General features: G+C 37.1%; 1 protein-coding gene across 2 annotated transcripts; it reads right to left on the reverse strand.

Annotated features, from left to right (window-relative positions):
- Positions 1 to 1,538: 1,538 nt before the first annotated feature.
- Positions 1,539 to 18,665, reverse strand: prlra (prolactin receptor a). Of its 2 annotated transcripts, none has more exons than XM_049020637.1 (9): positions 18,470 to 18,665; positions 10,515 to 10,597; positions 9,264 to 9,396; positions 8,733 to 8,902; positions 7,644 to 7,810; positions 7,027 to 7,168; positions 6,059 to 6,155; positions 5,550 to 5,619; positions 1,539 to 5,357 (listed from the first exon to the last, which is right to left on the reverse strand). In XM_049020637.1, the coding sequence occupies exons 2-9, from the start codon at positions 10,582 to 10,584 to the stop codon at positions 4,431 to 4,433; spliced, it is 1,776 nt and encodes a 591-aa protein (XP_048876594.1). In that variant the 5' UTR covers positions 10,585 to 10,597; positions 18,470 to 18,665; the 3' UTR covers positions 1,539 to 4,430. The 2 variants fall into 2 exon arrangements, with proteins under 2 accessions (XP_048876594.1, XP_048876595.1); XM_049020638.1 differs by having other exon boundaries at positions 10,515 to 10,613.
- Between the last annotated feature and the right edge of the window lie 580 nt (positions 18,666 to 19,245).

Below are 19,245 nucleotides of genomic sequence, written 5' to 3' on the forward strand. Positions count from 1 at the left end.
TCTTAATTTTTGTGCAACTGGCCACCGGCATACAGTCAGTGAGGACCGGTCCACTCATTTCAAGGATTGGATGTGAAATGATTTTAAGTAGCATTCGGGTAGGTTTGACTGACTTGAACGCTATACGGCCTTGCACAAACGAAAATAGCTCCGGAGTGCGTTTCCACTCCGGCACTGTGATCATTGACCCGACGGGGCTGTTAGTTTGCCGTTCGGCTGCGCCTCGGTTCGTATTACACCGCGGCCACGTAGCTGGTTTGTAATCTGATCATACGGAACTGAACCTTTTGTCCTGCTTTGAATCTGTTTGACGATTTCGGCGTCAGCCGTTACTGACAGAAGTTCCCTAATCTCGTCATCTATCCAGCTATCCATGTTCGTTGAGTCTTCGTGTAAATGACCCTTCTTCAGCGCCCGCGTAAGTTTGTATTTTTCGGTTTTCGCGCCAGTCGCATGATATAAACGTCATCAACACGCCCACTCGCTCGAGGCGATCTATCCTGCTCCATTAGCACGTGGAAATTACTTGAAATTTGTACAAATTAGCTAATGGGTACAGTGCGTTAAATGAGTATTTGGGATGTTTACGTTTATCTGTACAGCCATCCTCGGACAATGTTTAGAAAGGTTCAGGGTGGTAGTGCATGTCGGAAAGGGGCCTTTGAAATAGCGGAGATTCTGTTGCTACATGTTGGTCCGAAGGCTGAGCCGGAGGCGGCAGTGTTACTTGCCCATACAGCCCCCTTCCAGTCCCGAGATCCTCTTTTGATGGAAAACCGCCTTCCTATATGATTCTTATGTCTGTGTTTGCCAAGTCATAGATAAAGATGATTTGTTATTGTTAGAAAAATGTATTTTACATGAAAGGGAATGTCCTGCTTTTGCTTATTGGCAGTTTACATTTTTACTTTTTTTCCTGTCTCAAGTGCCATATAGAAGGCTTAATGTTTTGTGATATGTACTGCTCTTGTGTTTTTGTATGCATGAACCCTGAAACCAGACATGCTGAAACAAGTAGAAATAGTAATAGGAGTAGTAATAGAAATACTACTAAAATTGTGTAACACAAGTAATATTTAATAATTTGATTGTTTAGATGCAAAATTTAAACACTGGTGTAACACATAAACTAGCGGTACTAGTGGGAGTGAAGTGTATGCCATTACGGAATACAGAAAATAATCCAAATTCTTCTCCACTCCTTTAGCTAATGAATATTATGGATAGCTTAAGGTCTTACCCAGATTATTTTTTTCCATGTTTATTTCTTACAGTATCCTGCGTTGTTCTATAAATTTGTAAAAAAAAACAAATCAAACTCTTAGTATGCAAATCTAACAAACCTGAGAGACACTGAAAGCATTTATATTAAGTGGTGCGCTGTGGGGGTGTGCTGGAATGAGGAATCGATGTGTCACAGTGTTATGCAATAACATAAATCCACCTCTGTAGTCTTTAACATAAACATGCATGACCATAAATGTTTTAAATTCTTTGTCAAAAAATACTTTACCCCACAAGAGAGCCACGCAGTTAAATATTTAATATTTTTCATTTTAATATGTATTGAAAACTCTAATTTAATGCAATTCACATATTTCTATTTGTACAGTTAAGGAATTCTGCTAATACTAAACAGTAAGTATGTTTCTGTTAATCTAAATAACTACCTTTTGATCCAAAGTATTTTGATACTTTTGTTTGTCTTATGTGAATATCTTAAACCATCAGAAGTGAAAATTTTGGTAGTTATTTACTACATCAAAAAGCAGAATAAAACTAGTCAACATCTAAAGCTGTCTTGGTTTAAATAAGTTCTTCCCAGTCTGGTCCTCAGAGGCCCACATACAGTCCACATTTTTGCTCCATTCAGCAATATGTCCTGTCTGGCGGGGACCTGGGAGGGAGCAAAAATGTGGACCATTTGATGGTCTCCCGGGGATGGGGTTGGGAAACACTGGTTTAGAAAATACATGCTCAACTAGATTCGTTTCCTTTCCATGAAGAACCAGCATGAAAGTGTCTTAAAAACTGATTATGAAGAATTTGAGTGCTGTTACAATTACATTTTGTATTTTTCGAATAACTGTAATTTATTTGTTCATTATTATTTGAACCCTTATATAACAATACTGCTTTTGAACAGTCTGCTAACAGCTGCATGATACATTCAGTGGCCACTTTGTTGTGTACACCTGCCTGTTAATGCGAATGGCCTGCACAACCAAAGAGCCAGTCATGACGCTGCAAATCAGTCTAAGGCACACATACACACTGGGTCAGGAGGCTAATTACAACTTGGCTAAGAGTTAGAATGGGCTACGTGAGCCATGTAGTGTGATGACCAAGAACACGTCCAGCCAGTGGCAATTCAGTGGGGAAAAAGCACCTTGTTAATGAGAGAGGTCAGAGGAGAATGGGCAGTTTCATTAAGGATAAGTGGAAGGCCTGAGTACATAATTAACTGTGTCTGAAAGGCATAAGGCATGTTCAAAAGCACCAGCCTTAAACCCTGAACTTACTGAACTCTGAAGCAGGAACAAGTGGCTGCCACCAGGTAGTGGGTAGATGTAACTCCCAAGGTGGCTACTGAGTGTATTTTCACACACACACACACACATATATATATGTATATATCTTTGATTTCATTACATATTTACAGCCATACATCTATTACATGTCTAGTACAGAGCGGTAGTGAGCCCAGGGCCTATTCCAGGGTCCACAAGGATGAAGGGTGCCAGTACATCATAGGGAAAATTCTCACACAGACCATAAGTCATTTAGAAAGTTTTTCCACAAACAAAATGTAACCACCCGTTTGTGAGGAAACTGCAGTGTCCAGTGAAGACCTGTGCGAATACGAGGACAAAGTGCAAATTCGATGCAGAGCTGGGTGCAAGAGCAGAGTCCACAACCCTGCTGGTATGAGGCTGAATTTCTCAGTCAAATTTCTCCACATTCACATTTATGGGATTTCAGCTCATGCTTTATATGTAATATAAACGATATTTGATTGGCACCCACACTGTATATTAACATTGTAGTTGGCAATAGTCTTATTTATATATTTATTGTATTTTCTTTGTATTACTTGTATCTATAAAACCATGTTCTACGTCCTAACCCAATAAAAATATATTTAAAGTCAGTATCATTTTTGATTACTACATTAGATAATTTTCTGTTAAATCTATACAAAACAATGTATATTTGTCAGTATCATTTTGGACCATTACATAATTCTTCGCTTAATCAATATAAAAACTAAATTTTTATACAATATGACATCACTGAGGTACTGGGACACGGTGTTTATATTCCTAATTTTATAAAGAAATAAAACATTGCTTCAATATTCTAAACACTGTCACGATAAATGTCTGTACATGCACAGTAAAAACCATTCATACTCATTTGGGTATGAAATTCATTCCTTTACCAGTATCAGATCATAATTGCTGTTCATTAAGAATTTCTTCAATTACATGCCAGTTAAGATAGGATTTTGTTTCAACAAAATCATTTTTTAACCAGAATTCTATTAATTTTAACTATAATATAATTTCTATGCATCCATCTACACCACACTCATTCTGGACTGGTTCCATGCCTGTCCCAGGCAATCTGGGCCATAAGGCAGGGGTGCGTGAAATATCATTTCTGGTACAGTGCCAAAAGTATAAAATAATTACACATTATAGAACATTGGAGTGAGTAGAGTATTAATAGTTTCTAAACTACAGTGCTCACAGAAAGTCTTGGGACACTTGCTTAATTCAGTAAAAATGCTGCAAATTTATTGATTTTATAAAAATAAAAAACTCATTACTTTATTAATGTGTTTGCTAAAATGTATGTTTCACATTAGAAACAGCCAGTATTTTTCAGTAAAACACTGGGTGTTTTTAATCAGTGACTTGTTTTCCATAGCATGCAAAACCAAGCATTTGTGTTTAGTATCCTGTTAGGAGTCAGTGACTACAACTGCAAGTCACAGCAGAACGGACAGAGCAGAACTGAATGCTTAGGTCGAAAAATACGACAATAAAAGAACCCGTCTGTGTGGAAGATATATGATGATATATTAAATATTGCTTGTCAATGGAGTTATGTTATGCAGCCAATGAATTTGAAACATTTTTACAGAATTAAGCAAGTGTCCCCAGCCATTTTGTGAGCATTGCATATCCCAACTGAATATCTGACACAATCTGTGTATTTGCCCTGCTTGTTTACCTAAATCCATTTGTAATTATTACTAATAAAGGTAGAGATTTGTTACCTCGAAATACCCAAAGGTTCCCAACCAAAACAACAATCTCTGTGCAAACTTTTATAAAATCTCATATTTAGCTTTAAAAGAATATTTTGGGGGCATTTGTTAATATTCTGACAAACAGCAGCAATAGTTTGTGACATGATGGTTATTAGTAAGTGGACATTATGGCTGCTGTGTCCACATAGCCATTAAGAGTTATGTGCAGCCCCTCTTGTGCTAAGACTACCTGCGGATGGACTGTTGACTTTCCAGCCATCTGTTGAGTACAATTTTCCAGGCCATTCTCTTCTTCCTGGTGATCACTGAGGCACTGAGAAGCTGTCTCTCTCTGAACGAGAAGGACATTGTCAGAGACCATCCCATTAACTTTGCTGTAATGATGTTCCGTCATCTCCCGACGGAAATGACCATGCTCCTCCTGGGCAATGGGCTTTAGTATCAAGGTGTTCTCCTGCTTGACGTGCTGAACCTCCACATACTCCACGAACCCAGGCTGAGGGCCTGTGGCCTCTGTGTGCGCGACGCCGTTAATGGTCATTTCGCTGTAGGCCTGAACGCAGCTGTAGCCAATGTAAGGATTCTTCTGGTCAAGTTCTGCTGAGGTTTCCCAGTAGTCTTGTTGTTGGGTGAGAAATAAATGGCTGTCCAGTACACCGTGCTGCTCAGACATTTCTGGAATACTCTGGTAGCAAGGTTTCTGGTCATGGTGGTAATAAGGTGAAATCGTGGGCCAGGTTTGTGTAGTAACATCAGCACATTCGCCGGCGTGACTGCCGTCGTTCCCCCTTCTGCTCGCCTCGCTATTTTTGACTTGAGATGTCAAGGTCTGATCCTCTCTGGACTCGCTACATTTCTCCATCAGCAAACTGTGACTATCACAACTGCCTCTGCCAGAGTCAGTGTCTGAGGAACTCTTGGACTTCAAGCTGCCTTCTTGGTCCTTCCTGTCAAACACTAACTCTTGTTCTTCGTTATCATATACCTCCAGATACTCCACCAGCAGATCTTCATAGTCTGATGGTGGTGGGAAACTCTGGGCCACCAAAGTACTAAATATCTCATCTGATTTTCCACTCTGTGTTAAAATAAGAAAAGACATGTGAGGAACATCAGCTATATCTCCTGTATATCACCAGATTGGTCTCTTCTTAAGCAGCGATTACTTCTAGTTAATAATCACATTATTAACCAACAGTCTTTGCATTAATGTGATGTGAAAGGGGTGAAATGCGTTTATGCAGGAATGCATATAACGTCTGTACTATACCTTGAGCTGTTGCGTATCAAATCCTTTGATTTTTGGTCCAGGTACAGGGGGCAGAAGAAAATGTTTCACACTAGAACCAAAAAAGAACCATGGAAAAATAAATGTCCACATATTCATTAATGTTTGTTAATCTTATTGCTACTATTGAGTGAAAATGGGATAACATGCCAAAATGAGAAATAACAACACAAGCATTTCGCAGAATCGCAGAGGGCAGTAAGATTTGGACATTGCCATTATATATTAGTTTTGTATGTGTATTCCTGCTTTTTGAAGCATGCAAACATTGGAATTAGTACACTGATTACACTGAATGATTTCATAGCTGTAGCATTAAATATAACAATAAGTAAAAAAAAAACGTTAAATCTAACTTATTCTCGATGTCATCTTTTTTTTTTTTTTTTTTACCAAATTCTTATTTTTATGAGCAAATTCTTCCTAATTTTTCCCTGGAAGACAATTTTGCATTTCAGTGCTGTCTGGGACCGGATGTAAATATATATGACCTGTTTCTCTTCATGTGGGCCGTCCAAACGAAGACGATGCAAATCAGCGCCGAGAAGGTAAGGATCAGAATCCAACCGGACATTTCTCTGGAAATATCTGAAAAGAGAAAAACATGCAGCACATACCTTAAATGGCAAAATGACAGGAATAACCGATGACGATCTTTAACCATTTTTTAAAACAAATTTTCATTTTTAATTAATCATAATAAGACAAACTTAAAGATAAGATGGACTTCATTAATCCCATGAAGGTAAATTTTGAATTTCAATGTGTCATATTTAAAAAATATTTTAAAATCTTTAAATAAAAACAATTGAATAGATATTTACATTTCAGAAATGTCGATGTGCTGTGCTGAAAATATTCCAAATCAGAACCCATATGTCAGTTATATTGTATTATGACACCCAAACCCTGTCCTCAAATACACAATTTGAACTGACTCATCAGTTTTCTACGTACATTCCACATCTAAGTTAAAGAGAGAAATACAGTCATTTGGGGATGCATGGTGGTTTCCCTTGATTGTGAGAGTTTCCTTCCATAGTTCAAGGATATACAATTACTGTACTGTCAGGCTAATAAGGCACTGCCATCCCGCAGAGGGAGCTTCCTGGCTACAGGCTCCAGTTACCACAAACATGTGCTAGGTTAAGCTTATGAAAAATGGGTAGGTGCTCATGTTTAAGAGCTTATAAGAAAATAACAAGTATATATTGGTTGTTGCACAGCCATATCGGCAGTGTTATCTACATTAACCTTCTACCAGTAGTTGTCAAACTGCTAAATTGTTTTTCACTTAAGAAACCCATTAGGAAACCAGTAGAAAAATTTTATTGTGGGGCTCTCTTTGATGTAGCTAAGTTTAGGTTTATTATGGAATAATATAGATTTTTTGTAAGATTTCTTGTCTGAAGGTATGAGAGTTAACAAGTGTGCAGAGGGTAAGTCGAAATGAGCTTACAGTCAGGGACTCTCACGTAGCGGACGGTGCTCCACTCGCTCCAAAAGCCGTGGTCTGGTTTACAGCGCACCTTCACCATGTAGACCTCCCCAGAGTGCAGGCTGAAGATGTTGAACTGTTTCTGCTGACCAGCAAAGTGTTCCTTCAAAAATACAGGCAAATATCACGCATTGGGAATATCCAGAGATCATGTTTTCCATGTTAGCCTTTTGTGAAATATCTTACGTAAATTATACATGAGGAATTCTTTTCAAGAATTCCAAATGAGGTCTAAATGTACTAATTATTTATGCTATTTAAATATCTGAAATAATGTGTTTTGTTCTGTACTGTAGGTCTGTAATCTTTAGTGTTCTATTCAGTATTCGAATAATGTATAATTAACAGGCCAGACCTCGGTCACGGGGGTAAATGATTAAGTCAAGATTTGCTCCAAAAATTTAAACTATTAGAAAAGAAGGAAAATGCTAGCCTAAGAAATTAATTCTATCTGTTCAGGTCTTGTGTTGTACTTTACGACTCTGTTTGTCACTTTTTCAGAGCTGTATGCTCCAATGGAAAGTCGACACTATTTATAGCACAACCTGAGCAGCGGCATGACATTGTGCCCCGTGTACCTCCCACTTGTCGTCTTTTTCGAGCTTCACACGCAGCTGGTAGACGAGCGTGATCCAGCCGGACCGGGTGTCCGCCTTGTGAGGGGGCTCCCATGTCACCAGCAGGAAAGGGTTATCCTCTGTGCCCTCCAACACAACACTCACATTCTCAGGCGTGTGTGGCTGAACTGTTAAAAAAAACATTTTTTAAAAAAGTGCATGAAATTTAGCTGTTGTTTAATTGTTCTTATTAATTTACATAAAATAAAGAATAAATTGGCATTCAAGTTAACCATTTGTTTCAGGCCTGCATGGTTAGGTGTTTATTTGAAAGCACATTGTGAGAAGATCATTTAGATCGCAATGCAAAGTTTGCAAGAACACGTGTAAAGAATGTTTTTAAGGCAACTGGGTACAAGTTGATAGGAAAATGTTATGAATATGATGCTTTAAGAAGATATTGATACTGAACATGTACTCTTGTGTTTTTTTCTGTCAGATCCTATGTTTACACTGTAGATAGTTTTAACTGAGAATGAGAAAGTAGAAATAATAATGACAAACGTTAGCTACTAACTAATCAAGTAGTTCTAAAGTCCATTTTAGAAATGAAATCCAAAGACTAACTGATCTTTGCACATTTGTATATATTTTCAGGAATGAACTATTGCTTAATACATTAATTACCCACTAATTAAGTTTCAGTTACAAACAAATTTACTGATTATGTATTTAGCAGTAAGTAGTTGAGCTTTGTGTTAACATAAAATGTAACTATGACTTTATAGTGTACATTACCATTATTTACCTACTAAGTGTTAGTAATTATATAACTGATTCTAATGAACCAATAAGTAGGTTTGCAGCAGTAAAAACGAGAGTTGGGTGCACGGCTTATCTGTTAGTTGTATTTATTAATGTACTTTGATCTCACGTTTGTTCATCATTAATGAATGATTATTGAATCATTGAATCATAACAGATCACTTATCTCAAGCAATTACTGTATTTGTTACTATAGCTGCTAATTCTACAAACCTTTGTGAACTACTGAAGAAACAAATAATGAATACCGCAAAAAAGTGACATACTGATCTACACAAAGCTCACCGATGTACATCACATCGACATCCACTGAGTCAGAGAAGTTGCTTCCCAGGGAGTTGCTTGCCACTACTGTAATGTTGTAGTTCACCCAAATCGAAGTATCATTCTTGCTGAAAAAGCAGGAATTCCTCCCCGACGTGTGGTAATCCGAGCACTCATAAACAATTTCGGAGCTGTATGGATACAGAGCAAAGGCACTTACAATATGTGTGACATATGACAGATATACTGTATTGACCAAACGATGGAGACATATTGACATCCAGTAGCATTTGGTAAATAGCTATTATGCTGCTTGATTACGTATTTTTGGTACATAATGAGCAGCTGCTTCTCTCTGCCTAATTACATGTCATTTTGGCAGTACCTTATCGTATTGATCATATCAAAATATTTATTAAAACTTATACACAATATCTTAAACACCTACAGCTCTACATTATAGTGATCCGACTGGATTCCGCGAAATGTTTTAAATAACTGTATAAACAATATAATAAATATAATAAAAAGTAATTAGTGGGTGGCACTGACTTCTCCTTGCGGTAATACAGGGAGTAATTCGTGGGCAGTCCTCCATTGGAGCCCGGCTCCCACCAACAGCTGAAGGTCTCTTTCTCTGGAGATCGGCAGCTGGTGAGCTTCGGCTTCCCTGGGGGAGACTGACCTATAGCGAGGGCACCAGTGAAGGATGAGTGCCTTTCCATTCTGACTGGGCTCCAAGCTATTTACCTATTATTGGGTGCCTGTCAAATTTTATATATAGACACATTATGTCTGTGTCTGTACTTAAAATATTATAATATATACCAGGTTTAATTATATATATATATATCCATCTTCCAAACCGCTTATCCTATTGGGTCGCGGGGGGTCCGGAGCCTATCCCGGAAGCAATGGGCACGAGGCAGGGAACAACCCAGGATGGGGGGCCAGCCCATCGCAGGGCACACTCACACACCATTCACTCACACATGCACACCTATGGGCAATTTTTAGCGACTCCAATTAGCCTCAGCATGTTTTTGGACTGTGGGGGGAAACCGGAGTACCCGGAGGAAACCCCACGACGACATGGGGAGAACATGCAAACTCCGCAAACATGTGACCCAGGTGGAGACTCGAACCCGGGTCCCAGAGGTGTGAGGCAACAGTGCTAACCACTGCACCACCATGCCGCCCCCTATATATATATATATATATATATATATATGATTTCATTGTATGTATATCAAGTTTCATTGTGTATCTATCATCTTTCATTCCATACATATCAGAGGTGGTTAAATATTTTCTATTTCATAGTTGTACACACATGCCGACATATATATGTATATATACATACACACACATACACGTATGTGGTGCAAGCCTTTTCAAAAACCCTTTTTGAGAGTATTGAAATTCAGCTTGTACTTGCTTGCAAAAATGTATTTAATTGTGATTAATCACAGAAAACTGTGCGATTAATTACTTAAATCCTTTACCCGATTCACAGCCCTAATTTTTATATATATATATATATATGTGTGTGTGAATGTTTGTATGAAAGACATTTATGAAAATGATTGATTGAGGATCATATTTATCTCCATGTACATATACTGACCTATGTCGATGGAAGTTGAATGGATCACGTTTAAGATTATGACAAGATTCTAACTTTTTGATTAAACCCAGTGATTAAACAGCAGTTCTTTGTGTATTCATTGTAAGTAGCACTGTATAGTACACTAAAGAGGTTGGTCAACAGTTTATCATACCTAAGCTACAGTAGGTACTTACAGGCAGCCCCCAGCAGCCTGGAGATCAGCAGTGATAGTACCAGTGAAGCTCCAGTAGCTCCCCTCATCATGACAGAAACCCTCCTAGATGCAGACAAAACTTTAGAAAATCAACGCCCCAAAAAAAAAAAAAAAAAAATCAGAACCTGTTAGGTGATAAAATCCTTTCTACTTACTGTTAAGGCAGGTTAGCAATAACAAATAATATAAACAGACATAATTATTAAAACTTGCATTTTCAACCTATAATTTTCTTACAGAGTAAGAAAATCCATAAATTCAAATGCATATTTTCAATGCTAATTTTATTTCCTACAGGAGAAGTTAAAAGTGACCTGTAGCCAATGCCCAGAACCACAAGCCACAAATATAGACAATTTAGAGATATCAGCCGTAGGAGCGAATCACGACAGTGCAAACCAATGTGCAAACACACACAATGGGCAAACCAAACAGCCCCTGAACCAATAAAAGACAATAATAAACAAAAAACGTAAATTCAAAGATAAAATACTTATCCTAATATGCATACCTGGCATCAGATAAGATAATTGAATAAGCTGAATTTGACAATATACAGTAACATAAAAGAATGCTGCAGTGAGTCAGTGACCTTGCACTTCCAGAGTTATGGCTCCAGTTCTTGCCCAGGCTCTGAGCCATAGTGACTCCGCCCCCCAATCCAAAGACATTTAGCGTATTAGATTATTGCCGCCTCTATGGGGGAAATGTCCACTGTGCGTGGACAGACATCAGCATTATATCAATTAAATATTAATTTTACTAATGTGTGAAGACCACTGTTCAAGATTCCATTCAGTTCCATTCTAGTTTTACCTTTCAAGCCATCTCTTATGAAAGCTATAATTCCTACTTTTCTGACTTTACATCTCTTTTAAATGACTGACAGGAAGTCACACCTGATGACATCACCATCAACATCATATTTTCTCAGTACAATAAATGGGAACAGTGTTCTATTAAGTTAATATAATAGCTTGCTCATTTTCCATTTTCATTTTGACAAAATAGTAATTGTACTGATGGAACTAGCATTCTGTTTCTACCAGATAACGTACACTAGACATGCATACAGCTATATACACTGAATCTACTTTAAGAGTGCAGATTTTTTTCAATCCTACCATTAGTTTCTGGTCAATCATGAACCAGCAGCACGTCTAAGAAAGCTGTACTATATTGTTACTTTGCTTGAAAAGAAAACTATGAATTGTTGTTTCATCATCATCATTGTTCCATTTCAATTTCTTAAACAAAAACAGGGCATACTTGGAAATCTGTCTGATTAAAATTATCACATAATACACCAGTGAAGTTCATTAGCAGGACATAAATGAAACTACAGAATATGTAACATTTCATTATATGTTGATTTAACAAATTAAAAAAGACATGGATTTCATGGATGCATGACCACCTTCAATGCCAGGTCTTTATACATAAATTATCACATGTTATTCCCCTCAAATTTTATATCATAACATTAAGTGAATGTCAAGAAACCATTGGCACATAAGAAATTAATCTAGCCCAAAAGCATCAAAAGACAACCTCACTCTTCACCAGAATAACGCTTAATCACATGGGACGTCAGTGTCTTAAATGAATTAAAATCCATGGCACACATGTTCTCTGACCATTTAAAAGGTAGGTTTTACTTGTTTTTACTTACTCTACTCTTACTCATGAGAAACTATGATGAATAAGTAAACAGAGTATTAATTCTGTAAACAAATCTTTTAAGCCTTACAGCTTGTGGAGTCCCGGTTTGTGCCAAAATCTACAATAATTCACATTTATTATAATTTAATGAATATTTAATTCTTAGTGAGGTTGCAATTATATGCGGGGTGGGGGGGGATTATTGTTTCATTTTCCAAGGCTAAATCATAATAGTGTAGAGTTCTTCATGTGCTCGTGTGTCAGGACAGTGGTTTTCCTTTTATTTACTACTACTACTACTACTATTACTACAAATAATAATAATAATAATAATAATTATTATATCTTCTTTGCAGTATTTTTATGTCCTTGGGACGCAAACATAGGGCCAGGATGGGTAACAGTAGGGCAGGGCAGTATGGACCAAAAATCATACCTTGATATTTTTTAGCTGAATGGCAATATACAATATATATGTAGATATTTCTCCCATAAATTAATAACAAAACAAAGTGTGTGTGTGTGGGGGGGGGGCACGGTACAGGTGTCTGAGAGTCAGACAGGGAGAGGAAAAATAGGCGAACTGGCGAATTTTAAAGCAGTATAAACTATATTGATATAAATGATATTGTCTCATATTGATACATTATTATACGAGATATATCTTAAAAACTCGATATATCACCCAGTTCAAGGTAAAAGGTGCCTGGTAGCATGTAACCAATTAATTTAGCAAAATATTGCGTGTTGTCACAGGTCATATGGAGTCTCCATGTGCCATTGCTAGGCAACACTTGTAAAAGTAATACATTGATTTTCATTCATGTGTTGATCACATATAAATAGCACATCAAACAGAATTACTAACACTTGGTCTTCATTTCTCCATAATATGGGAGAAAACTGAAATTCTACTATAGTTAATACAATTATTTTGATACTTTATCTAAGACATGCCTAATAGATGAATGACTGAACTTGTTGATTTAGATTAAACTCCTAGATTAGTTTACCTCTAGGGGGGATGAATCACACTGAATCCTACAGCAAATGAAAAATGCCTCAACAAGAATAGTGAATAGACAGAAATATGTGCATATTGTGCTTCTTCTGAAATGCCTTCCCATGGACAGAACATGCCCCAGTTTGCATTTCCTGTCATACATATATACATTTGTTGGAAAGCCTTCTACCTATAAGGCTTGTAGATTATGGAACAATATGGAACAGTAAAAGCACATGCCCCATGAATCTCAGTTTTTTAATGTTTTGTGCATATTATGCTAATTTACCTTAGCATTTATAATTCTGTATGTCCGTCTTCGTCTTGAGGCAAGAGTTTTTTGAAGACTGGAAAATGGTTTTCGAATGAGCAAAGAGCAGAACTATCATTACAATTTCTGACTAGGCAGGTATACTAAGAAAAGATGACACACAGTCCTCAGAAATGTAATAGCGTCTTTGACTTTCTTCATATGTAAAAGATGGAAGAAACTACTTAAAAATACGACCAAAGGCATGCAAGTCCATCGCAGGGTGAACACTCACAGGCTGCGGGCAGCGCTGAAGCGTCGTAGGAGGAAATCTGCACAAGTACAGAGCACCAAGGCAGGATTTGGACACCTGGAGGCCACTTAGCTACCTACTGAGCCAACTTACCACTCTGGGTTTTAACACTTTTAACTGAAAAAAGAAAACAAACATTTCAGCTTGGTTGCTATCTAAAGCTAATTTTAAAGTGGCACATATGCAGCGGGGTGATTGTTCATGCTGAGCACTTAACTTTATTTGTTCAAAGATTAATATTTTACTGAAGAAACGCATGACGTGAGGCTTGCATGTAGAAGACTATAGCTGATGTAAATCACTTACGTACGATTTTGTAGGTAAAGGCTTAAGAGGTATCTGTGAAAATTACAGAATATTTAATTTTGTACATGAACCCTGTGAGGGACTGGCATCCTGTTCAGGGAGTACCCCAGCCTTGTGCGAAATATCACATGGGACAGACACCAGGCCCCCCTGTAACTCTGAGGAGCATAAGCGGTTAGAAGATGGATGGATGGATGGATGGATTTTTTTTTATTTGCATTGTAAATGTTATCAATCTTTTAAATGTATCTTTTATAGTTATACGATGCAGACGTTTGATATTCACAGCGCTCCTGCTGTCAAAAGGTAGCTATTGTTAATTTGTCAACTGCACATTGATTTAAAATAAATAAATAAATAAATAAATAAATAAATAAATAACTAAATAAAAAATGTAGCCATGATCTAATAATTGGTCTTAGAGCTGAAGCTAAGGATTGCTGCCTATAACCATCTTACGTAATGATGCTTGGATTAGTCCGGAAAGCTCAAGCCGATAATCCAGAAAGGCTGATGACCAACAGCTAGGTGCTGCAGACAGAGAACCAAATTAACCCAGTATTTATATACCAAAACAAGACACAATATTCCACAAAGTGGATTTCTTGATAAATTCCCAGGTGAAATACACACAGACATGTTATATCCTTTGACACTTTATTGTCTATTGTAACTCTGTAGAAAATGAATCATTCACATTTAAGACTTTCATGGTTGTCACACTTACTGAAGTGTTTATACTTATTTAACAATTGTTAACAGCGTGTTTTCTCCTTTGCTTTGCTTATAAATAGTCTGAAACCCTCCCATCTGCCACTTTCATATCATTCTTTCCCACAGGTAATAGATTTCACAACATAATACTGCATTAGCAAAAAAAGGTGCTCTTACAACTGACCTTTATTTAAACAGGTGAACAATCATTTATCCTGCTTTTCTTCAGTCACATTTCTTAATAGCTTTTTTTCAGCAGTAAAAGTCTAATTATAGAACTAGTTCATTCTTTTTGGAGAGCAGAATTCTTGTTAGTTTTTATTGTGTGATATATTCAAACACAAAGGACTTTTTTTACGATTTAGTATGAGCAATGTAATCCCTGTCAATACAGTCATGTTTCATTAATAAATAATGTGGTATTAACAAGGGAGTTTACTTTGCAACATTTTATATGCCAAGACTTTTAAATGGCAATACTGATGGGCAATTTACATTTAAACTATTTTCTTATGGTCTCGTCCTGAATTGTCAGAACATGGCCGATGTGTGACAAACAAGAATTAATGAGTTCTGGGCAACAGAAGCTGCTTTGACAACAGTTAACATCGTGTGGCTGGACTGGGAAGGTGCTAGATCAGGTGTAGAGTGGCAGACTGAGGTGGCGGGCGCTGTAACATGATCTTGGTCTGGTGCCAGCTGATGCTTTGAGACAGACACAGTACATCACTTACTGCTGCCATAATGAAAAATTAAGGGCGTTACATTATTAAAGCACTGTGGTCTGATTCCTTCTAGATATTCAATTGCAGAAGCAGGCATTGAAGGTGAGAAAATGTGGCCCTGCTGTAAGCAGTGGCATCGATTGAATTTCATGACGGTGTTTGTTGGCTGTTAAAAGACGTACCAAGTGCCAAAGAAGCAATTCAAATGCCAAGGATATTTGGTGGCTTACTAGATCACCTGCACACATCGTACCTCCACTATTATAAATAATGTTGTATGAGTATGTTTATGTCATTTTGCTGAATAGCTCAGTGAAATCTAGATTCTGTGAAAGAACTGCTGTTTATACAATTAAGATCCTATTAACTTTATGACCGCTGTATGTACATAGTGCTGAGCAGAAGAGCAAACAGACCAAACTGTAACGAGGTAAAATGGTTAGAAAACGAACTGTAGCAGCACTACAGTGACAGAACTACAAACAGCTAATATCACTTAGCAGAATATAGCATATTTTGCTGTAATTTGAAGCAGAGGAACAAAACTTATTGGGTATTCATATAAAAGTGGCATTGCAACCAATCCAGAAAATATGCCTAAATTATACCGATTTATATAAATAAATATAAACCTATTAAAATATTTCAAATTCATATTTAAGATAGCAAACAAACTAACAAGCCAATGCTGTACTACAGAAAGACAAAGGTATTCAGCCCCTGTGTCATGGTAACTTTCTATACAGCGTCCATGATAATTTCCTATTTATTATTATTTAAATGTGATCAAGCAACCTTCAGCGTAGGATCTTAGAAATGCATTAACGCTGTGTGGAAATTGACATTGTCTGATTTGGTATTCATCAGTGAATATCTGATTTAGACCATGTGGTGCATGTCTCAATAATCAAACGCTTATCACAAATTTGGTGACCGAGAATGACATGGTTTAAGTCATATTAATTGATCCCATTGATGTCATTAGTGAAGAAATGCGTGAGACTGCAAAATTTTATCATTTGCTATAACTTACTTAAGGGTGTAGTCAGTCTGAACAAACGTAGAGATAAACCTGATGAAAAGATGCAAAAATATGATGCAAAAATATAAATTCTAGCACTATAAACATTAGAAATATGAATGTACAGTTTGTATGTTGAGCACCACTGCCTTATATCCTACTATACAATTTTTCCGTGTAAATGATAAACCATCTGTAAAAGATGGGAAAGATGTCCAAAAAACTTTAGAAATTGATTGCTGTGTGACATATTATATAATAATCTGTTAATCTAGTATGCTGAAAAAGTTCTTCTCATACCTTTAAGGTTAAGTTCTGAGAACTAGCTGTGTGTGGAATTTTAAGATGGGATTCAGCCTAGACAAGCTCACATGCTTTGACATGGTTCAAAGGTCTTACGAAAGTTAAAATGATAATCTAAGACAACGAGGATCACGTCATCCAAAATATTTTCCATAGAAATATGGCCGCAACAATCCATTTCATACACTCTCATCACTTTCACCGTTTTTATTGATATTTTATAAGGCTTCCAAATGGGATGGTTCATGTTCTGAGGTATATATGTGTGGGTTGTGAAGATAAATCTTTAAGGGGAGACAGACAGAGAGACAGACAGTAAAACAAGCTAACAAGCAGGCAAGTAAGCATAAAATCCTTCACCAAAGACCGGAACTATCTAGGTTTAAAACTTGTGTTGTGCAACAAAAACATCTATGAGAAAATCCATGATGACTTCAGTTTGTGTGCTTTGTCCTGCTTTAAGCACACAAAATATAGTGCAAGACTTTCATGACACATACTAATAAATTTTAAGCTGCATACACACAGACACGCACAAAAACTATATTTTACAATGTTATAGCTTCGCTAAACACAACAAACATAATTCTGGGCCATTTATTGCCAGGTTAAAGAAATGCAGAGATAGCACGTGTGGAGATTTTCTGGATTAAATGTCAGCATGCAAGAATTGGACTAAAGTACTTTTCAGAGAATTCTGATAAATTGCAACTTAAGTGTAGGATGTAGGATGTAACACGGACAAGGCGTCCGTAGTATTCACTGTCACCATATACTACAACTGATACAGTAACTGACTTTTAATATTGCGAGAAATAATTTTAGCACGCAAAGGTAAATGATATTTTTTGTTGCATGCTGATAATAGTTGTTTCAGTGAGCAAGCCAAGAGACGAGGATGCAAGTGTGTTAAAGTTCTTCTTTATTCGTAAACTGCAGCAAGAACTGGCCTTCTTAGACTTAACTAAGAACGGCTTAACTTCCCGAATTGTGATGACATATATGCACTACTAAATCCCATTACATAACGCGCAAATATACTAACAATTTTCACCTAGTTATAAAAACTTTTATGCACTGTCCGCTGTTAAGGCGATATATATTGCCATTCTTTGTCCTTTTTAAGTTTTAAATGTTTGGTGTTGTTAACGAACAGTAAAATCTTTGAATACGGTTTGCATTATTTATAAGTAAATAGATAACCAAGAGCCATTTTACTAAAACTGTATTCACTGTCTGTACTGGTCTTTGTCTTATTGCTACGTAATTCATTTTGCAGTAGTTTGCGGCTGCATACACGTAAAAAAAACCTCCATGCACCATGGAAATCTGTAGATTGATTCGAGTTATAACTTTTTCATTTATTTAAATAAATACCATAAAGTAAATTTGCAGCAGCTACACCTGGCAGCTGGAATTAAGTCCTACAATAAGTATAACACCTGTAAGGGCTGAATTATATTCGTTTTCTGGATGCATACCAAAGACAATAAAATAAACATCTTATGGACAAATAAACAAATAAATATAAACAACACTACAGTGCATAGGCAATATAACCAAAACAGCCGAAACTTTCAACTGAAACTCAACTGCTATCTATAACATGGACGGGAGTAAATCCGTAGTTTCTCTTACCTTTCTTAATTTAAGGTAACAATTCCCCCAGATTGTTAAGGGGCTTCACCTCCCATACCCACAGTACGCTGGACAGCAGACCATTCGACTTTATCGCTGTATAACCAGGGAATCAACGCACTGACACAAGCAGGAAACGTAAATCCTGAACCTAGACAGCAGTAAATGAAACACCGTCGCCCGTCGAGCCGGTCTGCTCACGGGAGGGGTGAGCTCAGGTTCATAGCCCTGCCTTCTTTCCACACAGCGCTCCACCCCCCGCACCCCACACACACACACCTCACCAGGACAATCTGTTTCGTTTCTGCCTTTTAGGGTCTTGTTTTGACTCCACTTAGCTGATTTGAGTAACAGAGCTGAATGTGTGTTCAGTTGTAGCGCTACATCATTTATTTGATTATGAATATTGCTCGACTTGATTATTGCTATAACTGATTGCTTAAAAAAACTGAGTAAACTGGTTTCATTTTGTTATACAGAACAATGTTACTTTATCATGTGTAAATAGCTGATTCGATTGACAAGAACTAAAATATAAATTAGGAACAAATCTGCAGTCATTTGAAAATGTTGTTTACTGTAGCTACAAAGAATAATTCGTGCGATTTCCACCAATTTGTCCATTTCCCATACCTGCACTTGTCCAGTTCATGGTCATGAGGTCCAGAGATTATTCTGGAACCTACTGGCACAAGGCAGGGAATAATCAAGGAAAGGGCATCAGCCGACACACACACAAACACATGTCAGGTAAACATGTCTTTATGGGGACCGCT

The sequence above is a fragment of the Brienomyrus brachyistius genome, chromosome 7, assembly GCF_023856365.1.
Source record: "Brienomyrus brachyistius isolate T26 chromosome 7, BBRACH_0.4, whole genome shotgun sequence".
NCBI classification, from domain to species: domain Eukaryota; kingdom Metazoa; phylum Chordata; class Actinopteri; order Osteoglossiformes; family Mormyridae; genus Brienomyrus; species Brienomyrus brachyistius.